Source organism: Gallus gallus, chromosome 14, assembly GCF_016699485.2.
Source record: "Gallus gallus isolate bGalGal1 chromosome 14, bGalGal1.mat.broiler.GRCg7b, whole genome shotgun sequence".
NCBI lineage: Eukaryota > Metazoa > Chordata > Aves > Galliformes > Phasianidae > Gallus > Gallus gallus.
In genome coordinates, this window is record NC_052545.1 from 12,269,268 (window position 1) to 12,293,089 (window position 23,822).

Here is a 23,822-nt window from a genome sequence, read left to right on the forward strand (position 1 = left end):
GTCACGGGGCGGAGCGCGCGTTCCCGTCCCGCCCGCGGGCGCCGTGCGGAGGGCGGGAGCGGAGCGCGGGACGCGGAAGAAGGAGGCGGAGGCGCGGTGCTGAGGCACAAACACGTCTTTAATGCGAGCACAGCGCGGGGCTACAGCGCAGTCAGTACAGGAACCGCGAGCGCCGCGCCGTCCCGGCGTACGCTACAGAGCAGATCCCGGGGAGCGGCGGGACATGCACGGGGACAGCACACCGGGATGGGGTCCGCACCGCCCCGGGGTACGCGGCCACGGGCACCGCAGCGCTGCCCGCCTCCCTGCTGGGAACGAAAGGCAGGCAGGAGGACGCCGGGCACGGAACGCGGCCCGTCCCGCCCCGCACCGACACCCAGCGCAGCCCTTCGCCCGTCGCTGCACCGCTCCCGCTGCCCCCGGGGCCGTTGTGCAGCACTAAGTCGGAAAAGCCCACCGAGGAAGCTGCTTTCTGACTGCAGCGCGGGGTAAATAGGCAGACCAAACGGTGCTCTGCTCCTCTACGAACAAGAAATCAATGCACGTTTTTCCTCCGAGCACAGTTTGTTTTACACCCGTTCTACCGGGAACAGAAACGTGCTCCAGCTGGTCCCGTCCCCATCACAAAGCTGAACGGGGGGACACGGGGGCCAAATGGCGCCTGGGACTGCAAGGCGACTCTCAGCTGCTGGAGGTGTAAAAACGAGGTGGCTAAACACTAAAAGGAGGGGAAAAAAGCTTTTCAATGTAACGTGTACAAGCAAAGAAAGAGACACGAATCCAATCAGAACCAGCGCTACTGATGTTCCGAATACCAACTGTGAAAAGGGGCAGGGAGGTCTCTTGAAAAGGGCTGAATTGTTCACAACCAGCACGGCAGAGGAGGCTTCCAACCACAGCGCTACCTCTACTGCCGTGTTCATTGCAGCACCACAAACACAGCGCGTGAACCGCCCACCTGGGTTGAAAAGGAGCCGTCAGGTTTATTGATTCCTACTAAAACAAAACCCTGTTCAACAGTACGGGGGGGGGGGGGGACCGGGTGTCTACAAACTCACAGCTATCTGCCAAACAATAAAAATTCAGAACTACAAAAGATGAGTCGTATTCAGTAAATATAAATGGGAAATTTAGGCTTTGTGTAGAATGTTTATCGGACTATTTACAGTGCAACGCCCATCGTTTGAGTTCAGATCTCGCCAGCTTCTCTCTCCTCTGATCTCTTGGAACGAGATTTGCCATTTGTGCTCTCGTGCCGCCTCTCAGAAGAGCTCTTCTCTTTCCTCTCTCTGTCTCGTGACTTCTCTCTTGAAGATCGATCCCTAGAAGATCTGAAGTACAAAGTAAACCATCGCTATATGCTTCACAACTGAAGGAGTTGACATCAAATGCACGTAAGAATGGCAACATCTTTGCTCATGGGGCCCTGCTGGAACAGGTTTCTTACAAAAGTGTGCCTGGGTACTGCAGTGTCAGTAGTGCCACCCAAGATGGGAACTCTGGTCCCTCTATAAGCTTTTATGTAAGAGGACGCAGTGTTGCAGCGCTGACTGCACTGTGCAGCCTCTGTCAGTCCCTCAAGGTGTTCCCTGGGCCCCTTCTTGGTTTACTGGGCCGTACTAAAGCACTTCCAATCTTTTTCTCATCATTGTTTGTGTCTTTCACAGTGTGTTTTGCTTACGCTCTAAGCTAGTGGCCTTCTGCTCAACTGCTTTAAATGCCAACTGTATTCTTCGGATTCAAAGGCTTGCTCAGTCCTGGGCTTTTGTCACTTTGCATCTTGACAAGCGCAGTCTTTAACATCCTGGGTTCAAAGTCAGGATGATAGAGATTTTAATTCAGAAACCACAACAGGGACAAATCTTTTCACAGCCTGCCCAAATGAGAGCTACAGATTTTCAGCGGCGCTTCGCTGTGTCAGCCCACACAGAATTAAGCAGAGGGTTTCATACTGGGTCCAATTTTAGAAAGCTTTTATGCTCTATGATTCATGCCAACTGTAAATAAATCAGTCATTCAGCTTATCAGCTAGGTGCTGGCAGCCCATACCCCTTCATAACTAGGCAGAGGCTTTCAGAGACCCTGCACAGCACACTGTATTCTAGAACTCGGTACGCAGGTCTCTCTGCAGTCATAAACAGAAGACCTGGAATCCAGAAGGTACCTCATGGATTCCAGTTTTCACTCCTGTTCATTCTCATGTTTGGAACTATTGCACAGTTGTATTAAAACCTTACAGCCCTCTGCATCGCATCACGTGTCACTTTCATTACCTTAGATTGTACCATTTAACCACAAGACGGGAGACAACACAAGTCTGATCTGATCAACTCTTTTCCCATCCCCACGCTGCCTGTTGCCCATAGCTCTCTTACCCTAAGACCTCCAGATCCTGTGATGGGCTAGCTCTTTCCAGAAGTGAGACTTCAGACCAGCAGAACCAGAACATACATATCATGAATTCTCAGGGCAAAAACAGAAGCCACACTTTCAGGGATTAGGGTTTCTCATTCACTTTTTGTTTCTAATTTTGTGGAAGTATGTCACAGAGCCAATCCTCCTACAGCCTCAATGGGCTGATCTGAATGTGTTCAAGGTTTTCAAAGTAATCCCTTACCTGCTCTTTAGTAATAGTTATTACAGGGTCTTCCTCACTTCCTAATTGTCCAACCTTCTTTTCTTTTATTTTCCATGTTCAAGACAGATTTAAAAAAGGACTTTAGTATCTCAGCCATTGGAGAATCAACAGTATTTACAGCCCCCCCTCCCCTCAGTTATTAACAGACATATCTTTTTCAGACCGTTATTCCCCTCCCATTCATCAGGTGTCTTTAAAACCTGTTCTTACCCTTTAGCTCAACACAATACACAACAGTAGGTTTGTTTCTAGAAGTGTATTCTAGTGGTGGTCCCTAATCAAGACACTGCTGAAGCACTCCCCTATTAACTGATAGCACTAAAATAAAGGCTAGATCTAACTCCAGCAAACACCTGATTATATACTTGCTCCCAGGCTTAGAAAGGTTGCAGGGAAATGCAATGTTTCACTTCAGTCTTGCTAATATGACTACACATATATGCTTGCTTCTTCTTTCCTCCAAAACAGTGGGCGTTTTGCTAAGTCTCAGAAGAGACTTAAAGCCATTTTTCAGACTACAGGACTTCTTGGTGACAGGAGAATGGTGTACTCCTCCTTCCAACTGTCTTTCTCCCTCCCTCAACAGAGATTTCTAATAGCTGTCTCTCAACCTGCGCTGTGATTACCCTAACAGAAGACTTCCCTTAGTTCCCAAATCATACACTTCTATTCCCCATGCCACTGAGAGCAAGAAGCTGGGAAGCAGAAGACAACCACAGACATGTAATGCCAAAACTGCCTCCGTTCCTTGGCTTTTACACACCTGAGGAGGCTGCGTGAGCACCAGCAGGCCTTTGAGCTGCTGCTTATGCAGGAAAACCAGCAGTTTCTCAAGGCTCAGCATAGCAGATCAGAAAATGACAGTTCTGTCTCCTAGACTCTGCTCTTAAGCTGGGACCTTTCTGTACAGTTACTGCTCTCACGTGAAAGCATCTACAAACCGCCCCTAGGAAATACTGCTTTGGCTCAGGAACCAGCACTGCAGCTCCCAGCTTGAGAAAGCAGCGGTAGTCCTGCCCACCCTAAGGGATCGGAGGAGGCTCACTTATGTCGGGGACTCCCCTTTTCAGAAGCCCTTGCATGAGGAATACATACTTGTGTTTGGAACTCCTGTCTCTGGACCCCCGGCGGTGACCTCTGCTGTGGCTGCGGGAGCGGCTCCGGTGGCGTCTGTGTCGGTCCCGGGACCTGGAGCGAGACTTCCGCCGCTCGCGGGAAGCTGACCTCGAGCGCCTCCGCCTCCTATCCCGAGACCGTGATCTGAAGGGGGCACAGACTGCCTCAGATTCAAGAGATAGGCCAGTGCATCGGATCTGTACACCCGTGCCCACCTCTCAGACATTCCAGACTAACGCAAACCCGGAGCATCAACCCTCACCCCCCATCCCTGCCAACACAGAAGGCGAATCACCCACAGGGTGAAGAGACTTTCCTGGGCTCGTGGCTACCAACAAAACACCAAGGGGTAAATTCGTGTTGCTGGGAAGCTTATGAAAATCACTCCCACCACTGATGCGTTGATGCCTAGAGCACAGCTTACCAACTGTGATACAGGCCTCGCTTTGGCTGAAGAAGTCAGTCATATGTGAAATTGCCATAACCTCTATGGCAGTCTGCCAAAGAGAGCATCCCCCTTGTGAAAACACTGCACTTTCAAAGCAGATTTGTTTCCGTCTGCTCTAAAAACCAAATAAAGGGTGCCAACATATATGTAGAACAGTAGAGAAGATCTCGAGGCACACAATCACTTACGGAATGTTGTCATACCATGAAGGCAAACTCTTCACAGAGATGGGAGCTTTAATAACAAATCTCTGTATTTTTACACCTGAGGTATTATATGTAACAGGTACATTTCATACTTTAGAACTATTAAAGTATGTGAGATATTTATTGGCAAAGACATTGAGTGCATTCTTAGGCTGGTAGTGCAGAGCACACAGCTCCCTTTCTCTGGCTGGGCTAGCCCACTCCTGACTTCCAGCCCAGCTGCTGACATTCAGCTGCACAGTACTGCAGAAGGGCCCAAGCAGAAGTTCCCATTTCTTTCAGGGAGCACAATGAGAAGACTGAGGCACAGCATCAACTCCATTTACGAGACCTCATTAACTACATTAAAACACAAAGAGGCATTTGGGAGAACTGCACACTCACCTTCGACGATCTCTATTTCTCGATCCAGACCTAGAAGGAAGAGGAGAGCTGAGTGAGAGAAGGAATGGCACGGTTCTTATGTTTCTTTTTCCCCCATCAAACAACCCGTTCTCCCTTGCAGCTCTCAACAGGAGCAAAAATAACGCAGTAATTAAGATGTCAGTTAAAAAGCTTGCCATACAAGCCTAAAAACATCAGCTTCAGTTTTGGGGGAGGGGGTGGGTGTGTCACAGACCTGTCAAAAAAGGACAGAAGCACCAGTTCCAACAGAGCTTGTTGGGACAGCTTATTGACTCCACCAAGAGCTTTCTAGCAAAGCAGGAAAGATCTACCAACCAATCCCACTGTGTTAACGCAGTATTACAAGGCACCTTTCTAACTTCCAATTTACTCTCTGTGGTCTAACATCAACCAGATGAACACTGTCATGAAAAAGTGCCACTCTCCAGCCAGTGTGGGCTAGGACTGAACAGCATTCTCATTTTGGTTCCTTTGAGGTGGCTGCACATTGAAAAAGAAATGGTTTGAATAAAGGAAAAATGAAGTGCTCTCTCCCTAATCACGAGGACTTAACAAACATTCAGTGGAAATTTCCATCCATTATTTTTTTCCTGCTTAGGAAAGATGAGCTAGGAAGAAAATAAAAGAGGAAGCAAATGTGAATAACTGTTACTGAACAGTCACAGAGATACACTGGAAATTCTTCACCCCAGATTATATAAATCAAATTGAGAAGAATCATCCGGGCCTCATTCATTCTCACATCTCCATGGCATGCTCAGCTTAACAGCATGCCAGCTCCCCAGAGAATTACAGTCTGAAGAGATCACTGAGTCACCAGCAATAGCAAATGACACAGGACTGTCTTTTTGTTTACCACTATGGCTGACAATCCAGTTCACTCATTCCCCTATGGAAATCAGTTTATTTGACAGACAAATTAAGTTACAGTTTCACAAGCCCATCTACAGGCTTCCATGACATGACACAGTGCCTGTAAGTCACTAAGACTTCTCAAAGTCAAGTGGTATTGTTCCCCTTACGGGATAACACCACAGAGATACTGCACATGAAGACATGGCAACAAGAGTTATGAAGGATCATGTTTTAAGTGGTTTTTAAGTTTCAAGCTCTGCTTGAGAAGCAGCCTCTTAAGTCAGTTGAAGTCACTGATGTGTTTTTGATGGAGAAACACCCCGGTAAGCATGGCAATGCACAGCACCCAGAGCAGTGGATACTTAGAAATCAAGAAATCTGAGCTCTCGTCCCAACATCCACTGGGAAAACTAATTTCCTTCTTTGGGTCAAGTTCTCATTTCGGAGAAGAAAACAATGTGACCTCCTCTATACTTCACTCCTGGCTCCACTATGTGGTTTTCTCTTTAGCATCTGAATAGAAGAGCACAGAGATGGCTCCACACAGAGCGAAGGCAAAGGCTGGCCACAGTCTTCAAGTAGTGCAAAATACCAAACCAGCAAGAATTCAGACCCCAGGCCAACTCAACACAGTTCTTGCTCTGACATCAGGCAATCCAGACCAAGAGGGAACCTTTATGAAACACCCTAACTAGAGAATGCACAACAGTTTGAGGCGTACACCTTCACAAATCACTAAAACCACCAAGCCACAGTCCACAGGAGACCAAGCTGCCTCAGTTCTGGTTACTTGTTTACAAGCATTTCCAGAAACGTATATTCGGAGGCACACCGTGGTCATGCATCTCATACATCTTGCAACCAGATGGCTGAAACACTCTTCAGCTGACATCGAAAAAGAGCTCTCCACGGACAGCAAGGTGGTTTTTTGGATTCACAAAGTGTAAGACTGTGAGGAGAAATATACCAAGTTACTGGGGAAGTGATGTAACAAAAACAGCACTCCTACTCAGCCACTTCCTTTGCATGACCAGTGCAAATAGCCACCCTCTTCACACCACACTATTTAACTGAGTCATTTACACACAGGGAAGAATTAGTTTTTCCAGTTTAGCTGGCAAGATGCTTGTCATGAGAATACCAATGTTGTAGCCACTCTGTATGGGAACTATGTATGAGTCATGGCCTGAACCACTGATTGAGCACCTGGGGAAAGGACCCGGTCAGCCCTGGGAGCACAGGTGAAGGCAATTCAGCTGTGTGACCAGAACAGGTGGAGCATGGCTGCACCTCTCTTAGACCCCATTTAAGGGCTGACTGCCCCAGGGAGAGGATCTCTTCATGGAGAGCCCTCCCTGGTGAAGCTTTCCCCCATGAACCTGGAATCTTCTGATATGGGTAAGCAATCTTCTTCCCTTCTGTTATAGCACCTTTCTATTGTGCTGATCCTTCTGTCACTATACCTTTGGTGAAACACCTTTTCTCATCATACTGATCTGCCCAATTGCTACACACTCCCACAGCTCAAGGATTATAGACACGAGCAGAAAATGACACACGTGGCCATGAACATCAGAAACAGCCACTCCTTGGGGTGCCTCTGAGCAGAACAACCTCAGGATGTCCTGAGAGGTGTTCTCCAAAACTGTGCCAGAAATGCCTTGCTGCTGCTGTAGGAAACTTTCTGAATAAGACAGGCAGCTTGCCACCTGGCTGATGGATACCAGCTCCACTCTGTTGTCACCTCCTAGCCTCGAAGCAAGGAGGGCTGTCCCAGGAATTTTTGTGCTAATCGAGCCATTTGAGCATTCATGTTAATTCTTTCTATTTGGATGCACTCTGTGAAGTCACTTCATCCAGACTCTAAAAAGACAGGGACTAGGCCAATAAAAGCCTGAAGACTACGTATCTTCTGAGCTTCTATCTTTCAGATGGTGGAGGTTACAATCATTCTGATGTGGGGATTTTGTGCATTTGTTTTAATTTTTATTTGAATGCCAAGGTGCCCACGCAGCATCCAGAGCATGTCCAACAGCTGATGCAGCAACAGCTGCTGCTTTCCTGCAGTACTCAGAACCAAGAAATCAGACTCTTTCAAAACTAGCTTCAGAAAACAGTTACCAGCTTTCACTTACCGCCTGCCCATTCTCTCCTCTCGTTCCCTCTCTTCTCTCCGTCTCAAACGATCCTGGTTTCTCTTCTCTTGCTTTTCTGCCACTGTTTTCTAGGAGGAAAAAAAAAAATTCACCTCATACTTCAGTACAGTAGCATGTCAGAAAGATCTGCAAGGAGCTTACTCAGGTAGTAAGACAAAGAACAGTTTCACTGCTTTCTTTGTGCTAGTCAAAAATGAAACCAAGAGTGACAAATTTCAGCCGTACCAATGGAAAAGACCATTGGTACAGTCACATGCATTTAAAGAAGAAATTACAGCAGTGGTCTGACTAATTCCATTTGAAGTTGTTCCATTACATAAACTGCAGAACAGAACCCAAGATAGGGCTAACCAAACTTGCACTTGAAGTTTCAGGGGTTCTGACATCAGAAATTTCTGGGCTTATGTAAGCATTCTGCAAAGAATTCTGTATGAACTTAATGTATGTAGTGAATGCCTTTAGAACTACAAGGAGAAGGTTTAAAACAGACAAGATTACCCTCAGCTGATCCAGTTTCTCACGAATCTGAATGAAACCCAAGTGTAATTTGCCTCCAAAGTGGTCAGCAAGACGCCGGTCGTTGTCATGGAGACCAAGATATGCTGAACAGACTTCACACACACGCAGCTTTTGCTGTTGGAAGCTGGATGCAGGCATTGAATTTCTGTATTCTTCCTGAAGGGAGACCAGAAAAAAAACAGGCAAATGTCAGTTGCAACCCTCCAGGGAAAGTCCTGCAAAGAACGGCCCTGATGCTTTCAGGGATTATTAAAAGCACCCTCAATACAAAGAAGGTACCATGCAAAACACTGTGAGCACAGCTAACCTGACATTCTATCCCTGCAGATAACTGAATGCTGACCAGATATTTCAGGAGAAGAGCTGCCACCTGCCCAGTCATCTCTCTTCACCAGGTAAGAGTTTCTACAAAGCTTCCCTTCACCTCTCACACTACGCTGCCAACAGCTTGCTGACACATTGCTGACATTCAAAGAGGAGGTGCTGGTGAAATAGGAAAAGAGGTAGGAACCACCCAGGTGTCTGTCACAGACTCAGCCTAACTCAATCACCTACTACATGTCACAGGAGAACCAAGGCCGTACCTCTGCCTCTTTCTTTTTTGCTCGGACTTTTTCCACTTCCATCAGGATCTTCTGAGACTCATCAACATTCCCTTCAGCTCCCAGCTGTTCAGCTTTAGCTAGGAGTTTTCCAATGTCTTCATTCAGTTCGTGAACCTTCTCTGCCTAAAGAAAACAGTTGGTTTTTGTTTTGTTTCTTTGTAAGACAAAAATCTTGCAGAAGATTGCAAGACAACTTCTTTTTTCTCTTAAACTAAAAACACCCACTGTTTTGCATAAGCTGTTGTTAGACCATAAAAAGTCTCAACAAAAAAGGATTGGTGTGCCTAGTACAGGCAGTGCAGTCATAGGCAGACAGTGAAGGGAGAAAATATACAGGGACAGGACATCGTTGGCTCTGCTGCAAACAGTGGTGCATTCCTGGCTTAGAGGACAGGAGAGACACCACAAATCCAGCTTCAGAAATGTTTTGTATTGTCCCAGTGCAAGACGTTCCCAAAGAGGAAACCACAGGAGCATTTGCTACATGGAAAGACAATGATTATGTGATGGATCTACTATTCTAAGCTGCCATATGAACACTGAATAGAAGGGAAAACCTATATATTTCATAGCCATGATTAAGCAATATAATTTAGAGTTGATATTTTACCTTACTATGACCCTTGGAACCAAGGTTACTACAAGAACAGCCAGAGCAGCATTTGAAGATGATGGCTCGAATCCATAAAGTCTTTATTGAGCATAACTTCCCAGTATCGAGCAACAACAGAACATCAGGGTTCTTGCACAGACTTTCAGAACAAAGGTTAAATGAGAGGACTTATACCTTCGCAGATACTTCAGCACTGATCTCTTCCTGTGTCTCAGCCAGGCGCTTCTTGGCCAGCTCTGTTCTCCTGTCACACTCCGCAATGAAGGATTCCAGGTGATCCATAGCCTGCACATTCAAAGAATTGTGAATCTACAGACCTACAGCCAGCAGCTAGGGGGTGCAATCCACAACAATACAATGCACAACCAACCTCAAAAATGGATGCCTTGAGAAAATAACAAAGGACACTTTGCAAAAGAAGTCAAATTTGATCCCTGCTCCTATGTCTTCCATCTACAGTTTTGCAATACAACTTCCAATGTGTGAGCAACAGATGCAAACATAAAAACCACTGCATGAAACGGGAAGGCAAAATGTTCTTCCACTTGATTTGTTTCACCACAGAAAGCTAAATGTGGCCAAAAGCAAAACCACTGAGCAAAAGGCTTCTAACATTCCTTCTCCTTCTGGGACAGCCCACCAGGTTACAATGACCTGCTACAGAGCAGCAGGTGTGGAATGCAAGGAGCGCCCAAAGAGCCTCCCAGCTAGCTGCACTGGTTTGGTTATAAGAGTCATAATTACTTTTGCAATTTAAAGTCAGCATCGAGATGATGTTTGGGAAGGGCCAGGCCATTTTTGCCTTATCAAATAATATGGTTAGCTGAGACATCCACTGAGTTCTATGGTTCAGCCAATGACTTCAAGAGGCAGTTTCCGTAAAAACTAACAAAACAAAAATCCCCATACTTACATCCAGCTCAAAAAAAAGGTCTCTCTCTTTACTTGCAATCTCATAATCTGCTCTCAGTGCCAGGTCATGGATCTTTGTACACTCTCCTAGGTCCATTCTCTGTTCAAAAGGAAAACATATGTAAGATAACTCCATTATGGCAACAGGCTGAAAATACGTAACTCTTGACAAGTTCATCATATCAAAATAGAACTTCCTTGGGAAGAAAAGCTTCCTCTTTGCCTGCCAGTAACAGAACTAGCCAGAAGAATCATGTTTGCTAGAATCACTTTTCCAGGAGTCCTTCTGACAATATCAAAGCACTTCAAATACTTTAAGTCCAGACCCACCCCTGCTTCAAGTCACAGCATGGCCTAGGAAATTGCTGGCATGGAGCTGGGAAGGCACAGCAAGCTGCAGCAGGAGCTCCTTCAACAGACACCAACTACAAACACCTCCTGTTTAGAAGCTACAGCACAGCAAGCACACAGCTACGTACCCTAAGTTTAAAGCTCACATGGAAGAGTATATCTGTATCAGAAAGAGCCTTGAAAGAACAGTGAAAAATGGCAAACCACAGCATACAGATGGAATGCTTCCTTGCAAGGACAAGGGGATTTAAAGTAAGCAGGGGTATGGCCAGTAGGAAAGTACAACGCTATGTTCAGATACAGCAGATCCTAACTCTGCAGCTAGCCCTTCCTGCTTTCAGCTGCTGCTGGGACTTTAAACCCACCAGTTCAAAGCTAATTCCTCTGCATAATGTCATTTTGGCATCTCTGTCTAATGACAGACTCCATGAGAGCATCTCCTTTCCTGGAAAACCCTGACTTGCATGCTGCTATTGACTTCCATTGCAGATAATGCTATTTAAATCTGTTGGTTTCCCCCCAGGTCTAGTAGCTAATGGCCAAATAACTGAATTATGCTATCAAAATGTGGAAATTGCATTTGTATGTTATCAATATGTAAAGGAGAACGTTTCTCTATTCTTTAAATAGAAAAAGAACATGCCATTTTTGAAAGTCAAAACAACAAAAGGCCTGAGTGTGGGCCATAGGGAGCAGCACAAGCAGCAGGGTACGTGCCAGCTCATAAGGAATATCCCAGCAGCACTCCTCTTCTCTCCTGGCCATCAGCATCAAGGAGAAAAACCTAGACAGAACTGCAGGAAAAGCTAAATACAGCTCCAGAGGGGTCAGCACAGAACCCCTGAGCATCACCCCGAAGTAAAGCTGGGGTTTGCCAAGCACATGTTATGAAGCAGTGCGTTCCAACAGCAGCAATGGATTTGCTGAGCATGAAGCAAAGCCATCAAAGAAAGCTCCACCAGGTAATGCTTGGGTTTCCAGCAATTGCCCGCGTTATTAACTCTTTAATGATTCAAGATGACTTGTCACTATTTAGTCTCACTCATTTCGCTCACATTTACCAAAAACAGGAGGCACTGACAGCAGGCTCAGATACTGCATTCAGGAACAGTGTTGTGAGCTCTAATGGTAAGAATTTAATGCCTACAAAAAACAGCTGTTCCAGTACTTTCAGAGCTTAACAATGTTCATCTTTAGGCAAAACTCTTGAAGGAATGCTGAAGAGCTACTGGAATTTTACCATAAGAAAAACTTAATACAACATCAGAGCATTTACATGACTTAATTTTTTTTATTCTTATCGTTATTCTACTGCAATCTCTTTACAATATAGGGAGAAAGAGCAACACTCCACAAGGTTGTGACAGATCGTAGGTTATCTCATCTGAACTCTTCTGGCAAGCTGAGCCACTCACTCCGCTTCAGAGAAGGAGCTCCAGCAGAAGGCTTCAGAAGAGCCACCGTGTTCTGTATTTCTCTCACTCTTGGTTAAAAGGCAGCAAGTCTCTCAATCTCTTCTGCCAGGGGAAAATGCCCAGCTTTCGTTGGCATACAAACCTCACGTCTTCCTTCAAACACTTCAACGTGATCTCTATGCGTGGAGATTTCCTCATGTATCACTCACCTCAGGGAAGATCACTAGCCTTTCTGTTTCAAAGACTCCTCTTGTCTCATCTGGGAGGCCTGGCACCAAATACTCATAGTTTCCAGCAGGGATTGTGACTTGCTCCAATCAATACCCACAGCTGTTCTGTGACACAGGTACTTAAGATGGTAGAGCCTAAGACTTAACTCCCCACTCAGACACAGACCAAACTTGTTTAGATGTCAGTGGTAATGAATCCCCCTCGTGTCTGTTGCACAATCCTGAGGTCTCTCTCTGAGTACCACTGCTAAACAGTTAATTCACCAGGTCTCCTTCCATGAGGAACATTCTTCAGATGTAATCATGGCTCTAGTGATTTGCTCAACCGAAAAAGCAGGAGCACAGATACCCATGAAGCAATACTGCAACCTACAGATGTCAGCTCTCTCATCTCCCACTGGGGGACACAGTAACTTCCTTGAATACAACTTCCAAGTACTGTTGTACCTGCACAGCTTTTGGGCTCATCTGCCTACTCATTAGCAGAGCTAGAAATCCCCAAGGCTTACCAGCAGACACCAACTCCAAACATGCTGCAGTACTTCCATGAGCAGCAACACACCTACTGCTCACTGCAAAGCTTAGTGCAGGCCTCTGACCACCTAGATGTCAAGCCTCTCCTGGTACCTGGCTATAATCAACACTAACTTGCATTCTCCCAGAAATGTCCTCCTTTCCCATGGAGATCAAGAAAACCATGATAGTAGAGCCCTTACACACAGGCACACTGGCCTACCTAAACAAAGCAAATGTGTCTTCTGCAGCTGTCAGGAACATTCCAGAATGTTCCCCGAAATCTGGACTCCTCCTACCCTACACGTGAAGTTCAGTGAGGGGGATGTGATCTTGTCTCACTGAGCACTGCTACTGACCAGATCCAGTTCCCTGCTCGTCTCTAACCAGCCTCCCACTAAGAAGCAGTTGCATACACGAAGGACGCAGCAGTAACTATGTCTCCAGAAGGAAGGATGTATCACAACTGTTACCAGAAAGCTTGGAACGTCCCTTGGAAGTTGCCAAGAAGATCCAAGGTCCTGATTTCTTCAATAACACACATCCAGAGATGGATGTTACCCCATTCAGTTAAAGCTGGTTCACCCATGCAGTTCCTTCATTACCAGAGCACCAGAAGATGCCAGTAAACCTGTCTGGATGCACAATGAAAGCCTGCGTGATTCGTTCTGTGCTGGCAGTGCCGACAGCTGAATGGTTGATCCTGCTCCAGACCTGGCATGTTCTCTCCAAACAGACTTGTGGCACTGATGCATTTTCTCACTCCCAAGAATCTACTGTTAGTGGTGCACAGAGCTCCTCAGCCACTCCAGGGACACCACAACATCTTCTGGGTGATCCACAAGAACACCTGTGCAGCAGCAGTCCTCCTTGCTCCTGGGTGCTTCTCCAACCCAGGACATTCAGAATGCGCTTAATACCCCAGGATTCCTCTGTGCCTTGTCACCATCAGCAACAGTCCCTCACAGTGCTTCATTCAGCCCCTTCAAATCACCATCAACTTTCTGCTGGAAAAATGCCAGAAGAGATGGAAGGCACCACATGTCTTCAAACCACACTGAGGCTCCAAAAACCTGTTGTAGAGTCTCACGCTCAAAAAACTATATCCTAACCCACCCTGTTTCACACGAAGAATGGAAGTAAGCAGAAGTGATTTCAGAAGCTTTAGAAGTCTGAAACAGAAGTGACGTGACATGGAAACTGATGCAGTGATGGAAAATACACCTGAACTTCCAAATTTGGTCCTGCATCCCTTAGGACACTTTGAAAACACAAAGACTTGTATTCCATTTTTCCAGACTTACTCTGCAGCAACAGCCATTTAGAAGCTGAAGCCTGCCTGCTCAGTGCTTGGTAAAGCTCTCCATGTTAGTGCTGCCATGCCGCCCTGCCATCACAGTGGTATAATGCCAGCCCTTCCCTCTGCTGGGAACCCATGTGTCAAACCCCCGCTCATGAAATAACACAATAAAAGGCTATAAACAAGGACTGCAGTTAAAAAAAAAAATCTGGTTAAGTGGATGGACAACATGAAACGTCACAGCATTTAGAGACAAACAGTGTTATTCATCTCCATCCTGCAATTAAGTAACACAGTAATTACCAAAGTCGTATACTGTTTTCTTTTGAAAGTTGGATTGCATCTTTCATCTGGGCATTGAATCGGATTCTTACTCCATAAGATCTCATTGTTACCACATCACCTTCTGCTCTCACAGAGAACATCCGAGCCAATCCTCTGAAACTTGGCCAGCTGTATCCCCAGAGGGCACCAGTGAAGGAAGCCGTCCCAACTGTTTGAAACCAGTCAGGCAGAGCGACATACTGCTCACACCAACAAACTACAGACAAAGCTGGCCTGAGCTGTAACCTGCCATTATATGCCAACCTTTTATGATGAAAAAGCTGAAATTCCACTGGGAGAATATCACCCGGTTTAAAAAAGGAGACTGAAAAGCTCTGAGGATTGAGGGTTATTGCAGCTCATGAGGCCTGCCAAGCTGAAGATGCAGTGGTGAACTACAGCACCCTGGACAGCAGGCTGCCTCCCCGAGGCTACGATCCCATGACCCCCACAGGACAAGTTTCACGTCCTAACTACCACAAGCTACCGTAACAGAAATAATCTTGCAACTTCATATCGATTGTGATAGAAAAAGCAGTGTGGATGAATTTAGAGTAAACCTAACTGTAGTGGTTCCAAAGACAGCAAGGAAACTGAAATGAAAACTGCTGGCTGTTCCTAGAGCAAGGGAAGTCTGATGTTTCCCAGGCTGCACCTCCTAAAAGGTACTTTGGGTGGCACAGAGGTGCCCTGAAGAGCTGTGCCAACTTCTGCCTTACCGGAATTCCTTATTCCAGAGGAATACTTACTGTTCCTGCCAGGATATCATGAGGACAGCAATCCAGGAGGTGGCTCTTGCAGACACGATCGTCTGTAAACTTCACCCTTTGCCTGGTTTCATCTCCTGAAATTCATTTGTGGTTTTAAATAAGGAGACATTAGAATACTGATAGGAGAACAGAAATGTCGGTATGATCATTTCGTCTCAATATGCAGATTAAAATACTTGGTGTTCCTGCTCCCCAGAATTACTTGGAGGGCGACAGGATATTCTGGAAAACTTGTAATTGGCAGCAAATACCATTCTAGCATTTACTCAACGTACACCATGTTAAACACAGTGTTGGCGAGCCAAGTAATGTCCAAGGCCTGTCATCCATATAAAGAGACTGCACAGCCCGAAGAGGAAAAGGAGACAGTCTGGCTCAGAGCCAACGCTTTTGGTTGTTTTATCCCCCCTTTTATTTTGTCGTAATGAAGGGGCAGGAGATACCGAAACCCAAGCTAGCAGAGGGCCATGAATCACGAAACAAGGCTGTGCTGGGCAGTTGGGTTTGGTCTTTTTTTTTTCTTTTTATAGGCAACTGCTATTTGCTAATCTGATGATTAAGACATCAGTCCATTTGGTCTCAATACCAAGTCTGCAGTGTGTTTTCCAAGGCCGTGAAATGCTGCATCTCGTAGGTCTCGGCCCGGAGCACGAAGCGCACTTCCCACCCTCCTCCCGCCCTCAGGAGACATTTTACACTCAGGAGCCACTTAAACAAGACAATATCAGAAAAGCAAAAAAGAAAAAAAAAAATAAAAAAGAAACAAAGTTAGTCAATACACACTGCGAGCTCCAACATATACTATACCCATCTGCATTCTTCAAGACCTCAGCTGCAGAATTTTATGCCCACTGTTGAAAAGTTTTAAAGGAAAAGCTTTCTTGCCCACACCTGCAGTAAGGAAGTCAGGGGAACGATACATAAAAGTAAAGGCAAAGTGGTAATGGTATGTGACAATTTTAAAGCTAAGCTGTGTATAGGACACAGGCGTGTAATACTCAATAGGAATAGGGTTTGCAAGCATCCAGGAATTGTGTCTACTGAAAATGGGTTTTCTTTCTTTCTTTCTTTCTAAGCTACACTTTTAAAGTTACTGGTGGGGGGAAAAAAAAAAAAAAAAAAAGCAAACACTTTTTTTCGGGGTTTTTTTTTCTTTTCTTTTTTTTTTTTTTTGTTATAACAGCTTTAAAAATGGGTTGTGACTCACGGCTCGATGAACATGAGGCTTTTCTGCAACTCCCTTGCAGATTGATGTAGGCAGGCAAAGATACACTGAACCTTTATAAATAAAATAGAGGGGCCACAATTGTTCAGTTTGTATGAAATAAAATATATGGGAAGCAATTCAACAGCAACTCAATACACAAAAAGAGAGAAAGGCACTTATTCACTTACGAAACAAAGTGCAAAGGACCTGAGCAGCCCCGCTACAAGGCGGATCGGAGCGCTCGGGCGATACGAACCGCAGCGCTCCGTACGGCCGTACCGCAGCCGCACGGCGGCCCGGCTCCCGGCGGGGCACCTACCTACGGCTCCGACCCGAGGGGCACGGCGGGGCAGGGCGGGGCGAGGCGGCCCACCCCCCCCGCGGCCCCCAGCCCCAGTGCCAGCCCGAGGGCCGCGGGCGGAGGCGGACCGGGCCCCCCTCGGCCGCCAGGCCGCGGTTCCTGCAGGCCCCGCCCGCCCCTACTCACCGTCCCGGGCCGTGCCCATCAGCTGGTCCAGCAGGGCCCGCATCTGCGCCTGGGCCGACATGGCGGGCGCGGGGCCGCGGGGCGCGGCGGGAGGGAGGAGAGCGGCGACGGCGACGGCCTCAACTGCGGCTCCGACCTCGGCCTCGGCGACAGCGGCGGCGACGCGCGGCGGGCGCTGGGCGGAAGCGGCCCCTCCCGGCGGCGCGCGGCACGCCGGGACGTGTAGTTCTGAGGCGGGGCGGGGCGGGAGCGCGGCCCGGGCCGGGCTGTGCTGGGCTGTACCAGGCCGGGCTGTACCGGGCCGTGCTGTGCCAATCCCTGACAGGCCGTACTGAGCACTGCTGGGTCATACGCTGAACCTGAACTTGTACCAGGCCGTGCTGAGCCACGTCGGACCCTTTCGACCTGTGCCAGGCCTCACTGAGCTGTGGCATGCTGTGCCAGGCTCTACCAGGCCAAACGAGGCCAGGCTGGGCCTCACCGATCCCTGCCAGGCCGTGCTGAGCTGTTCATGCCATACCAACCTGTGTCAGGCTGTGCTGAGCCAAGTCAGGCCCTGCTGAGCTGCACCAACCTGTGTCAGGCTGTGCTGAGCCCTGCCAGACCCTTTCAAGCTGTGCCAACCTGGGCCAGGCCCTCCCACGCCATACCAAGCCCAACCAGGCTGTGTTGGCCCAAGCCCTGCCAGGCTGTGCCAATCCCTGCCCAGCCATACTGAGCACTGCCAGATCGTGCTGTAGCAACCTGTGCCAGGCTGTGCTGAACCACGTCAAGCCCCTTTGAGCTGTACCAACCCGTGTGTGGGATTCCCCTGGAAAGGCAGGCTGAAAAAAAGGGAAAGGCATAATTGGGTGAAAGGTGGAAAACAGGACTAGGCAAAGGTCTGGTAGTGGTTTTCTGCCTAGTAGTCCTGTTTACCCTTTTGGTACATGGCCTGCAGCGGTTGTGTCGCTGGGGAACAGATAAACCTGACTGTCCCTCCCACTCATGGCCTAGCTAATGCCAAGAGCCTGACCCAGCCCCAGCTTGGTGGATTACTGGCAAGTGTGCGGCTTGATTATATGAGACAAAATGGTGCTACACTGAATGAGGACCACAAAATGACGCTCACAGGTATGGCTCCGTGCCTCTAGGATGAGGTAAAGAAGTGCAGCTAACTCCTGTAGGACCCAGGGGAGGTTTTCCTTCCACTTCCATGAGGCAAGTCTAGCACAGCTTATCGGACTAACCCCGTTTAGCAGAAGCAGTGTGCACTGTAGTGATTAAGTAACAAACTCAGCAGAGATCAGATGCTAGCAGAGTATAAAACAGTGCAGGGACCACTATGGAGTGGGATCCCCTCCCAGCTGGGCTGAGCCCCACACTACACACAACAACATCTGAACCGACCAGTGAACATCAGGTCGTATTATCCTCCCTAAGAATATCTAGAAATCTCCCTTCTTGTCAGGGGGTGTTGGTTATGGCCCACTCTCAAGGCATGTGGTCTAATACTGTGCCTTGGGGGGAATCAGTGGACTCCATTACTTGGCAATTCATGGAAAACCAAAAGTACACATCCTGCTCGCACCCCTCCCCCTTTACCGTGTTAGCTGTCGTATGCTTTGCCGAGACCGTTTGCTTGTTTGTGTGTGTTTGGAATTGTTATCTGTTGAGTGTTTGTCAACTGAGATTGTAAATGCCATCCAGAGGATAGAAACCCTGCACAAAGAACAGAAGAAGGCGGGGGGTGGGGGAAGGAAAAGCATGATATGCTCAGTCCCAGAAGCATGTCTGTCTGTCATGGGCTCAACAGGAGCCTACCCCAATTGGGAGATGGCGTTTAAAGAACTTAATGCTGAGTTAGACAAAACTAAAGTATCTCTACCAATGAACTGAAACAGGAGAAACAGAGAAGTCAGGACTATAAAGCTGAAGCCGACAGGCAGAGGAGATATGCAGTCTGTTTGGAAACTACAAATAGCAGCTCACAATTGGAATTAGAAGCGGTGAGATGGGAAGAAGAGGATCAAGAAGCAGCCCTTGCTGAATCTGAAACTCGGGAAAGAAAGTTACAAGAGGAATTGAAATTAATATTATATTGCAGATGTCCACCACCTGTGAGCCTTTAAAGGTTCCTAATCTGGTGTCTGATGTCGACCCCAGGACATGGGATGGCGATATCTGGGACTCTAGCAATGACAAGGGACCTCCCCCTACAACCACACTCAGACCCACTGTAAAGATGGAAATGGTGACTGAGGCAGGAGGGAATGACCAGCCTGGGCACATTTCCACCACCACCAGGGCAATTCTGTGGTCCCTGGCTGAGCTAGCTAAATTACAGGAGAAATACTCCAGGAGACTGCAGGAATAAGACTGAATATCTTCGTAGGGTGTCTTTGACAGGAGGAGATAAAATTATGTGAAGTGATATGGAAGCCAGTGGGTTTTGGGGTCCTGACATCTTTCTCAATATGATACCAGGACTTAGAAAATCACTCTCTGACCACCCATGCGGCGTATTGGGCAGGAGAAATTGACCTGCAGGACTGGGGTTACCCATTAGTCATATGAACAGCCAGATTTTCAGACTTCATGTCATCTGCCTGGTCAAAAAGCTGCCTGTATCCAGGCCGTGTACCAACAAGGGCTGGTAGCTGAGTCTCTTATGCTGGCTCCCCTCAATCCTGATGGACTCACTCCCCTATTCCGAGGTCTCCCTCATAGCGTCAAGACAGGGGAGAGGACCTTGTGAGTTGTGATGAACCTGAACCAAAAGTCTTGATGCCCCAAGCTGTCTCAATCCCTACTGAGCTGCATCAATCTGTGCCAGGCTCTACCAGGCTATACTGGGCTGGGCCAGGCCATGGCAGGCCGTGCTGTACCAGACTGTGCCAGGCCGTACCAAAACATGCCACGCTGTGCCAAGCTGTGCCAGGTTGTGCATTGCAAGCAGCAGTGGCAGTGGGTGACATCAGGTGGCAGATCGAAGGCTGCCCGTGGCTTATCAGCTCCCGCTGGCCGTGTTTGCCCAGCGGTGCCTGGGCGGGAACTGCTGCCCCCCTCCCCCTCCCCCCCCCAGGCTGCCAGTGGGGGTGTATGGGGAGGGATGGCAGCCCGGTGGGGCATGGCTGGGGCTGAGACCTCAGCTTGGTCCCCACATACAGGGTGGGGTGGGTGATGGCCGTGCCCAGGGCTGCACCATCCTCAGCAGCACTGGGGAATAGCTCACCCCAGGGTACAGGGCCAGACCAGGAGCTGATGTCAGCCCCCAGGGCAGAATGGCTCTGGAGCAGGTTCTGCCCATCCCTGAGCCCAGTGTGTGGTGTCCTACCTAAGAGCCCCAGCAAGAGCTGCAGCAGGGGAGACAGGACTGAGTCAGACCGGTGACCATTCCATGCGTGTCCTCCTGCTGTCATCTGTGGGTTTTCCCATTCCTCTGGCCACCCCGTGTCCCCCAGTTATCCCATGTCCACTGTCTGTACTCTGCACCTCTCTGGGTGGCCACACCATCATGTCCCAGTGCCAGAACAGAAATGGCACAGCAGGACCACAGCCTTCTCCTGACATCAGCTGCTCTGTTGTCATCTCTATCCCTGCATGGACCAACACAATCCCGGGCCATAGGGGGGACACAGGGCATCCCAGCACCCTGTCTGTAATGACAGTGCTGCCCCTGCCCTGGGGCTGGCCCAATTCTCCCCACAACAGCGTCCTCCTCTCTGCATCCAGCACTGCCCGACAGAGACACCAGCCCCAGCACCCGAAGTGCCTTTCCTGCTGTGCCCTGAGACCCCAAAATGTCCAACCCTCACCCCAGGGCTGGTGCCGGAGCCCCACATCCATCTTGGGGTCTGCAGGGAGCGTGGGGCTGCAGATGGGGATCGGGAGCTGCACGGGGGGGTTAGCAGCACCGTGGGACCCCTCGGAGGCTGCAGCCCGGAGGCTTCACCCACCACAGCCGCAGCTCTGTTTGCACAGGCAGCGCTCGATAAGCACCGTGTTCTTCAGAAGATCCCCTACTCCAGGAGTCAAAATAGCATGAAATTTAATTTTACGCCTATTTGACAAAGCTTGATTTTACCTCCAATCAGCGGGGAGATAAGAGCCCTCGGTACAAGTGTGCGGGCAGTTTGGCAGCTGGGGCTGCCGATTTAATAGGTGAATCTACAGGAACAACACTTGAAAATCCCCTGGCGAGTGAGCCATTAAGGTGAGCCCTGCCTTCCGTCCCCGCGTCCCTCCCCGCGCCGCTCTCCCGTTGCTGGGTGCTAAAGCAAACCCTGGCTCTGTTTACCGAGTCTACTATTACAATACGGCTACCAAATATTTGCCAGCCGTCATCTCGCTGCTCCGCTATAAATACTTCAGGCCCAGGTGGAGGGACAGCAAAGGGGGAACGGCGCGGGAGCCTATGCATGGCCGGGCAGCAGAGCCAAGGTGAGTGCCGACCGAGCCGGGCTGAGCCGGGGCGCTGCAGGAGATGTGGCACCGGGCAATGCCCTCCAGCCCCTGCTGCTGTCCCTGCTTCCTGGAGGTGAGCATCCCTGCTGGGCTGTGCGGAGCCCCAGGAGCTGAACCCATCACTTGCCCGTGGAGGGGAACGGGGCACGTGGCTGAGAGTGCCCTGCCATGAGCGTAGAGGGGCCTCATCCAGCTCGGCAGGACTCAGCTGTGGCCAGAGCCCATGAAAGCAGTGCTGGGAGGGGCCCAGGTTTATCCCCTAACAGGGAAACCGTTGGGGTCCTTGTGTGGGCCGGGCACGGCGCTCAGCATCCTGGTGGTGCAGCCCATGGGGCGCAGTGCTGTGCTCAGGGTGGGAGGTGCTCAGCAGCATTCACCAACACACAGAGCCCTGGGATAACAGGGAACGTGCAGGGGAACACCAACCTTACTCTGTAGCTTGGGGGATATCCGTACTGCTCCACATCCTGCGGCTTGGAAGGGACGCCCCTGCCGCCTCACACCTCAGTGGGGACATCCCTACTGCTCTGCAGTTAGTGGGGTTAAGTGGGGACACCCCTGCTGCTCTGTGTCCCATGGATCAGTGGGGACACCCCTGTTGTTCTGCGTCCCATGGCTGAGGGAGATGTCCCCGTTGCCCCCATTCCAGGGACGGGGGTCCATTGGGTTCATTCCCTCTGCCCCGCAGCCCCACGCTGTGGATGGCATGGTGTGACACAGCCCCGCAGTGCCTCAGGGTGGAGCACTGCAGCGGGGCAGCAGGACAGGGTGGGAGGACGGGGCTGTGTGCCACCCTCACGCCGTGTCCCTGCCCGCAGGGTGAGCCCAGGCCCCGGGGTGTCCCTTTGCACCGACATGGCTGCCGGCGTCATCCAGCCGCTGGCCGAGCTGCGGCTGCCCTCACCCTTCCCGCACGGCCTGCTCCTGCCTGCGCGCCCCGAGCCCGACTTCCCCGACCTCTCTGAGGAGGACGACGAAGAAGAGGAGGAGGAGGAGGATGAAGAGGAGGCAGCAGAGGAGAGCGCCGGCTGCAGCGGGCCGGAGCCAGCAGGCCCCAACGCCGCCGAGACCACACTGCGGCTCCTGCGCTTCTCAGAGCTCATCAGCTGCGACATCCAGCGGTACTTCGGGCGGCGGGGCCGGGAGGAGGCCGCTGGCGGCCACAGCGTGCCCGAGGACTGCAGCTCGCCCCACAGCTCGCCCCGCGACGCCAGCCTGGGGCACACGGCACGGGGCGGCCGGGCGCAGCCGGAGGCGGCACTCGGCGGCCATGGGGCTGCGCAGAGGTTGGGGCCGCTGGCCGAGCTCTTCGAGTACGGCGTGCACCGGTGCCTGGCGCCGCGGGTGGTCAGCGGGAAGACGCAGCGGCTGGAGAGGAAATACGGCCACATCACCCCCATGCACAGGAGGAAACTGCCGCCCTCCTTCTGGAGGGAGCCGGGTCCCGGCCCTGGCAGCCTCCTGCATGCCAGCACCCCCGACTTCAGCGACCTGCTGGCCCACTGGACGGTAGAGCCGGGGCCAGAGCTGCCGGGCAGCGGGCGGGAGCTGCCGCCTGTGCTGGGCCATGCGGGGCTGGAGGCCGAGCCCTACAGCGGGCTGTGACCCACTGCAGCCCCGGGCCGCCACGCGCCGCCCGGTTAATGAGCAACCCACGGGCAATGGGACACCTGGAGCCAGTGGGTCAGAGCCAGCAATAGGATGAGTGAATAAATGACTCCCGCAGGCATGAGCGCGTGCAGTGTCCTTCACCCCAGTATCCCTGGCCCTGGGTGACAAAGGGCTGCAGCACAGCACCCCTCGGCACAGCCGCTGGCTCCAGGAAGAGGAGGAGGGACGTGCAGTGGCTGGAGGAGCAGAGTCTGTGTTTGCTCGGCAGGCCCAATGCAGTGGATCCCATCCCCTTATCTCAGCTGTGCCGGGGCAAAGGGCAACGTAGGGCCTCCCAAAGCACCCGGCTGCCAGCCAGGGATATGCTGCAGCCCGGGCAGGGGGGACTCAGCAGCACCATAGGGACCCAGGGCCGCTGCACTGCCAGCAAGCAGGAGCCAGGCTGGAGGATAGGGCTGCACAGCAGCCCTTCCCCTTCTCCACAGCCTCCTAGCTGCTGCTGGAACCCAGCCCTGTTACCAGGGTCCAGCCAAGGCATCCCCCCCTTTATTACAGTGGCTCTTTGTTGGCCTTGAAAAGGAAAAGCACCCAGGAAGAGGCTCTGGGCACCCACCCCTGCCAGGGGGGCTGTGATGTGCAGCACTCCCTCCCTACAGCACCCCCCAAACCGATGGCAGCCCCAGGCAGAGCAATGC

The 23,822-nt window shown here is 50.3% G+C and overlaps 2 protein-coding genes and 2 non-coding genes across 13 annotated transcripts; 2 read left to right on the plus strand and 2 right to left on the minus strand.

The window, feature by feature from the left end:
• Positions 1-8: 8 nt before the first annotated feature.
• On the plus strand, positions 9-74 carry MIR1763 (microRNA 1763). Its single transcript, NR_130428.1, has one exon. It is a non-coding gene; the product is annotated as a microRNA 1763 (primary transcript).
• A 786-nt stretch (positions 75-860) lies between these two features.
• Positions 861-931, minus strand: MIR1564 (microRNA 1564). Its single transcript, NR_035048.1, has one exon. It is a non-coding gene; the product is annotated as a microRNA 1564 (primary transcript).
• Positions 932-959: 28 nt separating this feature from the next.
• LUC7L (LUC7 like) lies at positions 960-17,230 on the minus strand. 8 transcript variants are annotated; one of them, XR_001469123.4, is made up of 12 exons: positions 17,071-17,230; positions 15,356-15,450; positions 10,475-10,573; positions 9,736-9,846; positions 8,928-9,071; positions 8,323-8,499; positions 7,804-7,892; positions 4,793-4,822; positions 3,734-3,898; positions 2,618-2,679; positions 1,682-1,804; positions 1,119-1,331 (listed from the first exon to the last, which is right to left on the minus strand). XR_001469123.4 is itself a non-coding variant. In XM_040647697.2 (11 exons), exons 1-10 carry the CDS (start codon positions 17,129-17,131, stop codon positions 2,652-2,654), a joined length of 999 nt encoding a protein of 332 aa, XP_040503631.1. In that variant the 5' UTR covers positions 17,132-17,230; the 3' UTR covers positions 960-1,804; positions 2,618-2,651. The 8 variants fall into 8 exon arrangements, 6 of the variants coding, with proteins under 6 accessions (XP_040503631.1, XP_040503633.1, XP_414951.3 ...); XM_040647697.2 differs by having other exon boundaries at positions 960-1,804; XM_040647699.2 differs by lacking the exons at positions 1,682-1,804; positions 2,618-2,679 and adding an exon at positions 16,584-16,654 and having other exon boundaries at positions 960-1,331.
• LOC416655 (protein PERCC1) lies at positions 7,000-23,245 on the plus strand. 3 transcript variants are annotated; one of them, XM_015294621.4, is made up of 3 exons: positions 7,000-7,066; positions 8,671-8,738; positions 22,335-23,245. In XM_015294621.4, the coding sequence occupies exon 3, from the start codon at positions 22,372-22,374 to the stop codon at positions 23,119-23,121; it is 750 nt and encodes a 249-aa protein (XP_015150107.1). In that variant the 5' UTR covers positions 7,000-7,066; positions 8,671-8,738; positions 22,335-22,371; the 3' UTR covers positions 23,122-23,245. The 3 variants fall into 3 exon arrangements, with proteins under 3 accessions (XP_015150107.1, XP_046756671.1, XP_414952.3); XM_046900715.1 differs by lacking the exons at positions 7,000-7,066; positions 8,671-8,738 and adding exons at positions 17,251-21,265; positions 21,390-21,492; XM_414952.8 differs by lacking the exons at positions 7,000-7,066; positions 8,671-8,738 and adding an exon at positions 17,251-21,492.
• The last annotated feature ends 577 nt before the right edge of the window (positions 23,246-23,822 follow it).

Excerpts from the sequence above, each read along its gene's own strand:
- LUC7L (XM_414951.8), bottom strand. The coding sequence starts at position 17,131 with ATGTCGGCCCAGGCGCAGATGCGGGCCCTGCTGGACCAGCTGATGGGC. Across the intron at positions 3,899-4,792 it reads AGAAATAGAGATCGTCGAAG|ATCACGGTCTCGGGATAGGA; the intron begins GTGAGTGTGCAG and ends TGCCCCCTTCAG. Across the intron at positions 1,332-3,733 it reads GACAGGAGTTCCAAACACAA|ATCTTCTAGGGATCGATCTT; the intron begins GTATGTATTCCT and ends TTTGTACTTCAG.
- LOC416655 (XM_414952.8), top strand. The coding sequence starts at position 21,467 with ATGCATGGCCGGGCAGCAGAGCCAAG. Across the intron at positions 21,493-22,334 it reads GGCCGGGCAGCAGAGCCAAG|GGTGAGCCCAGGCCCCGGGG; the intron begins GTGAGTGCCGAC and ends CCCTGCCCGCAG.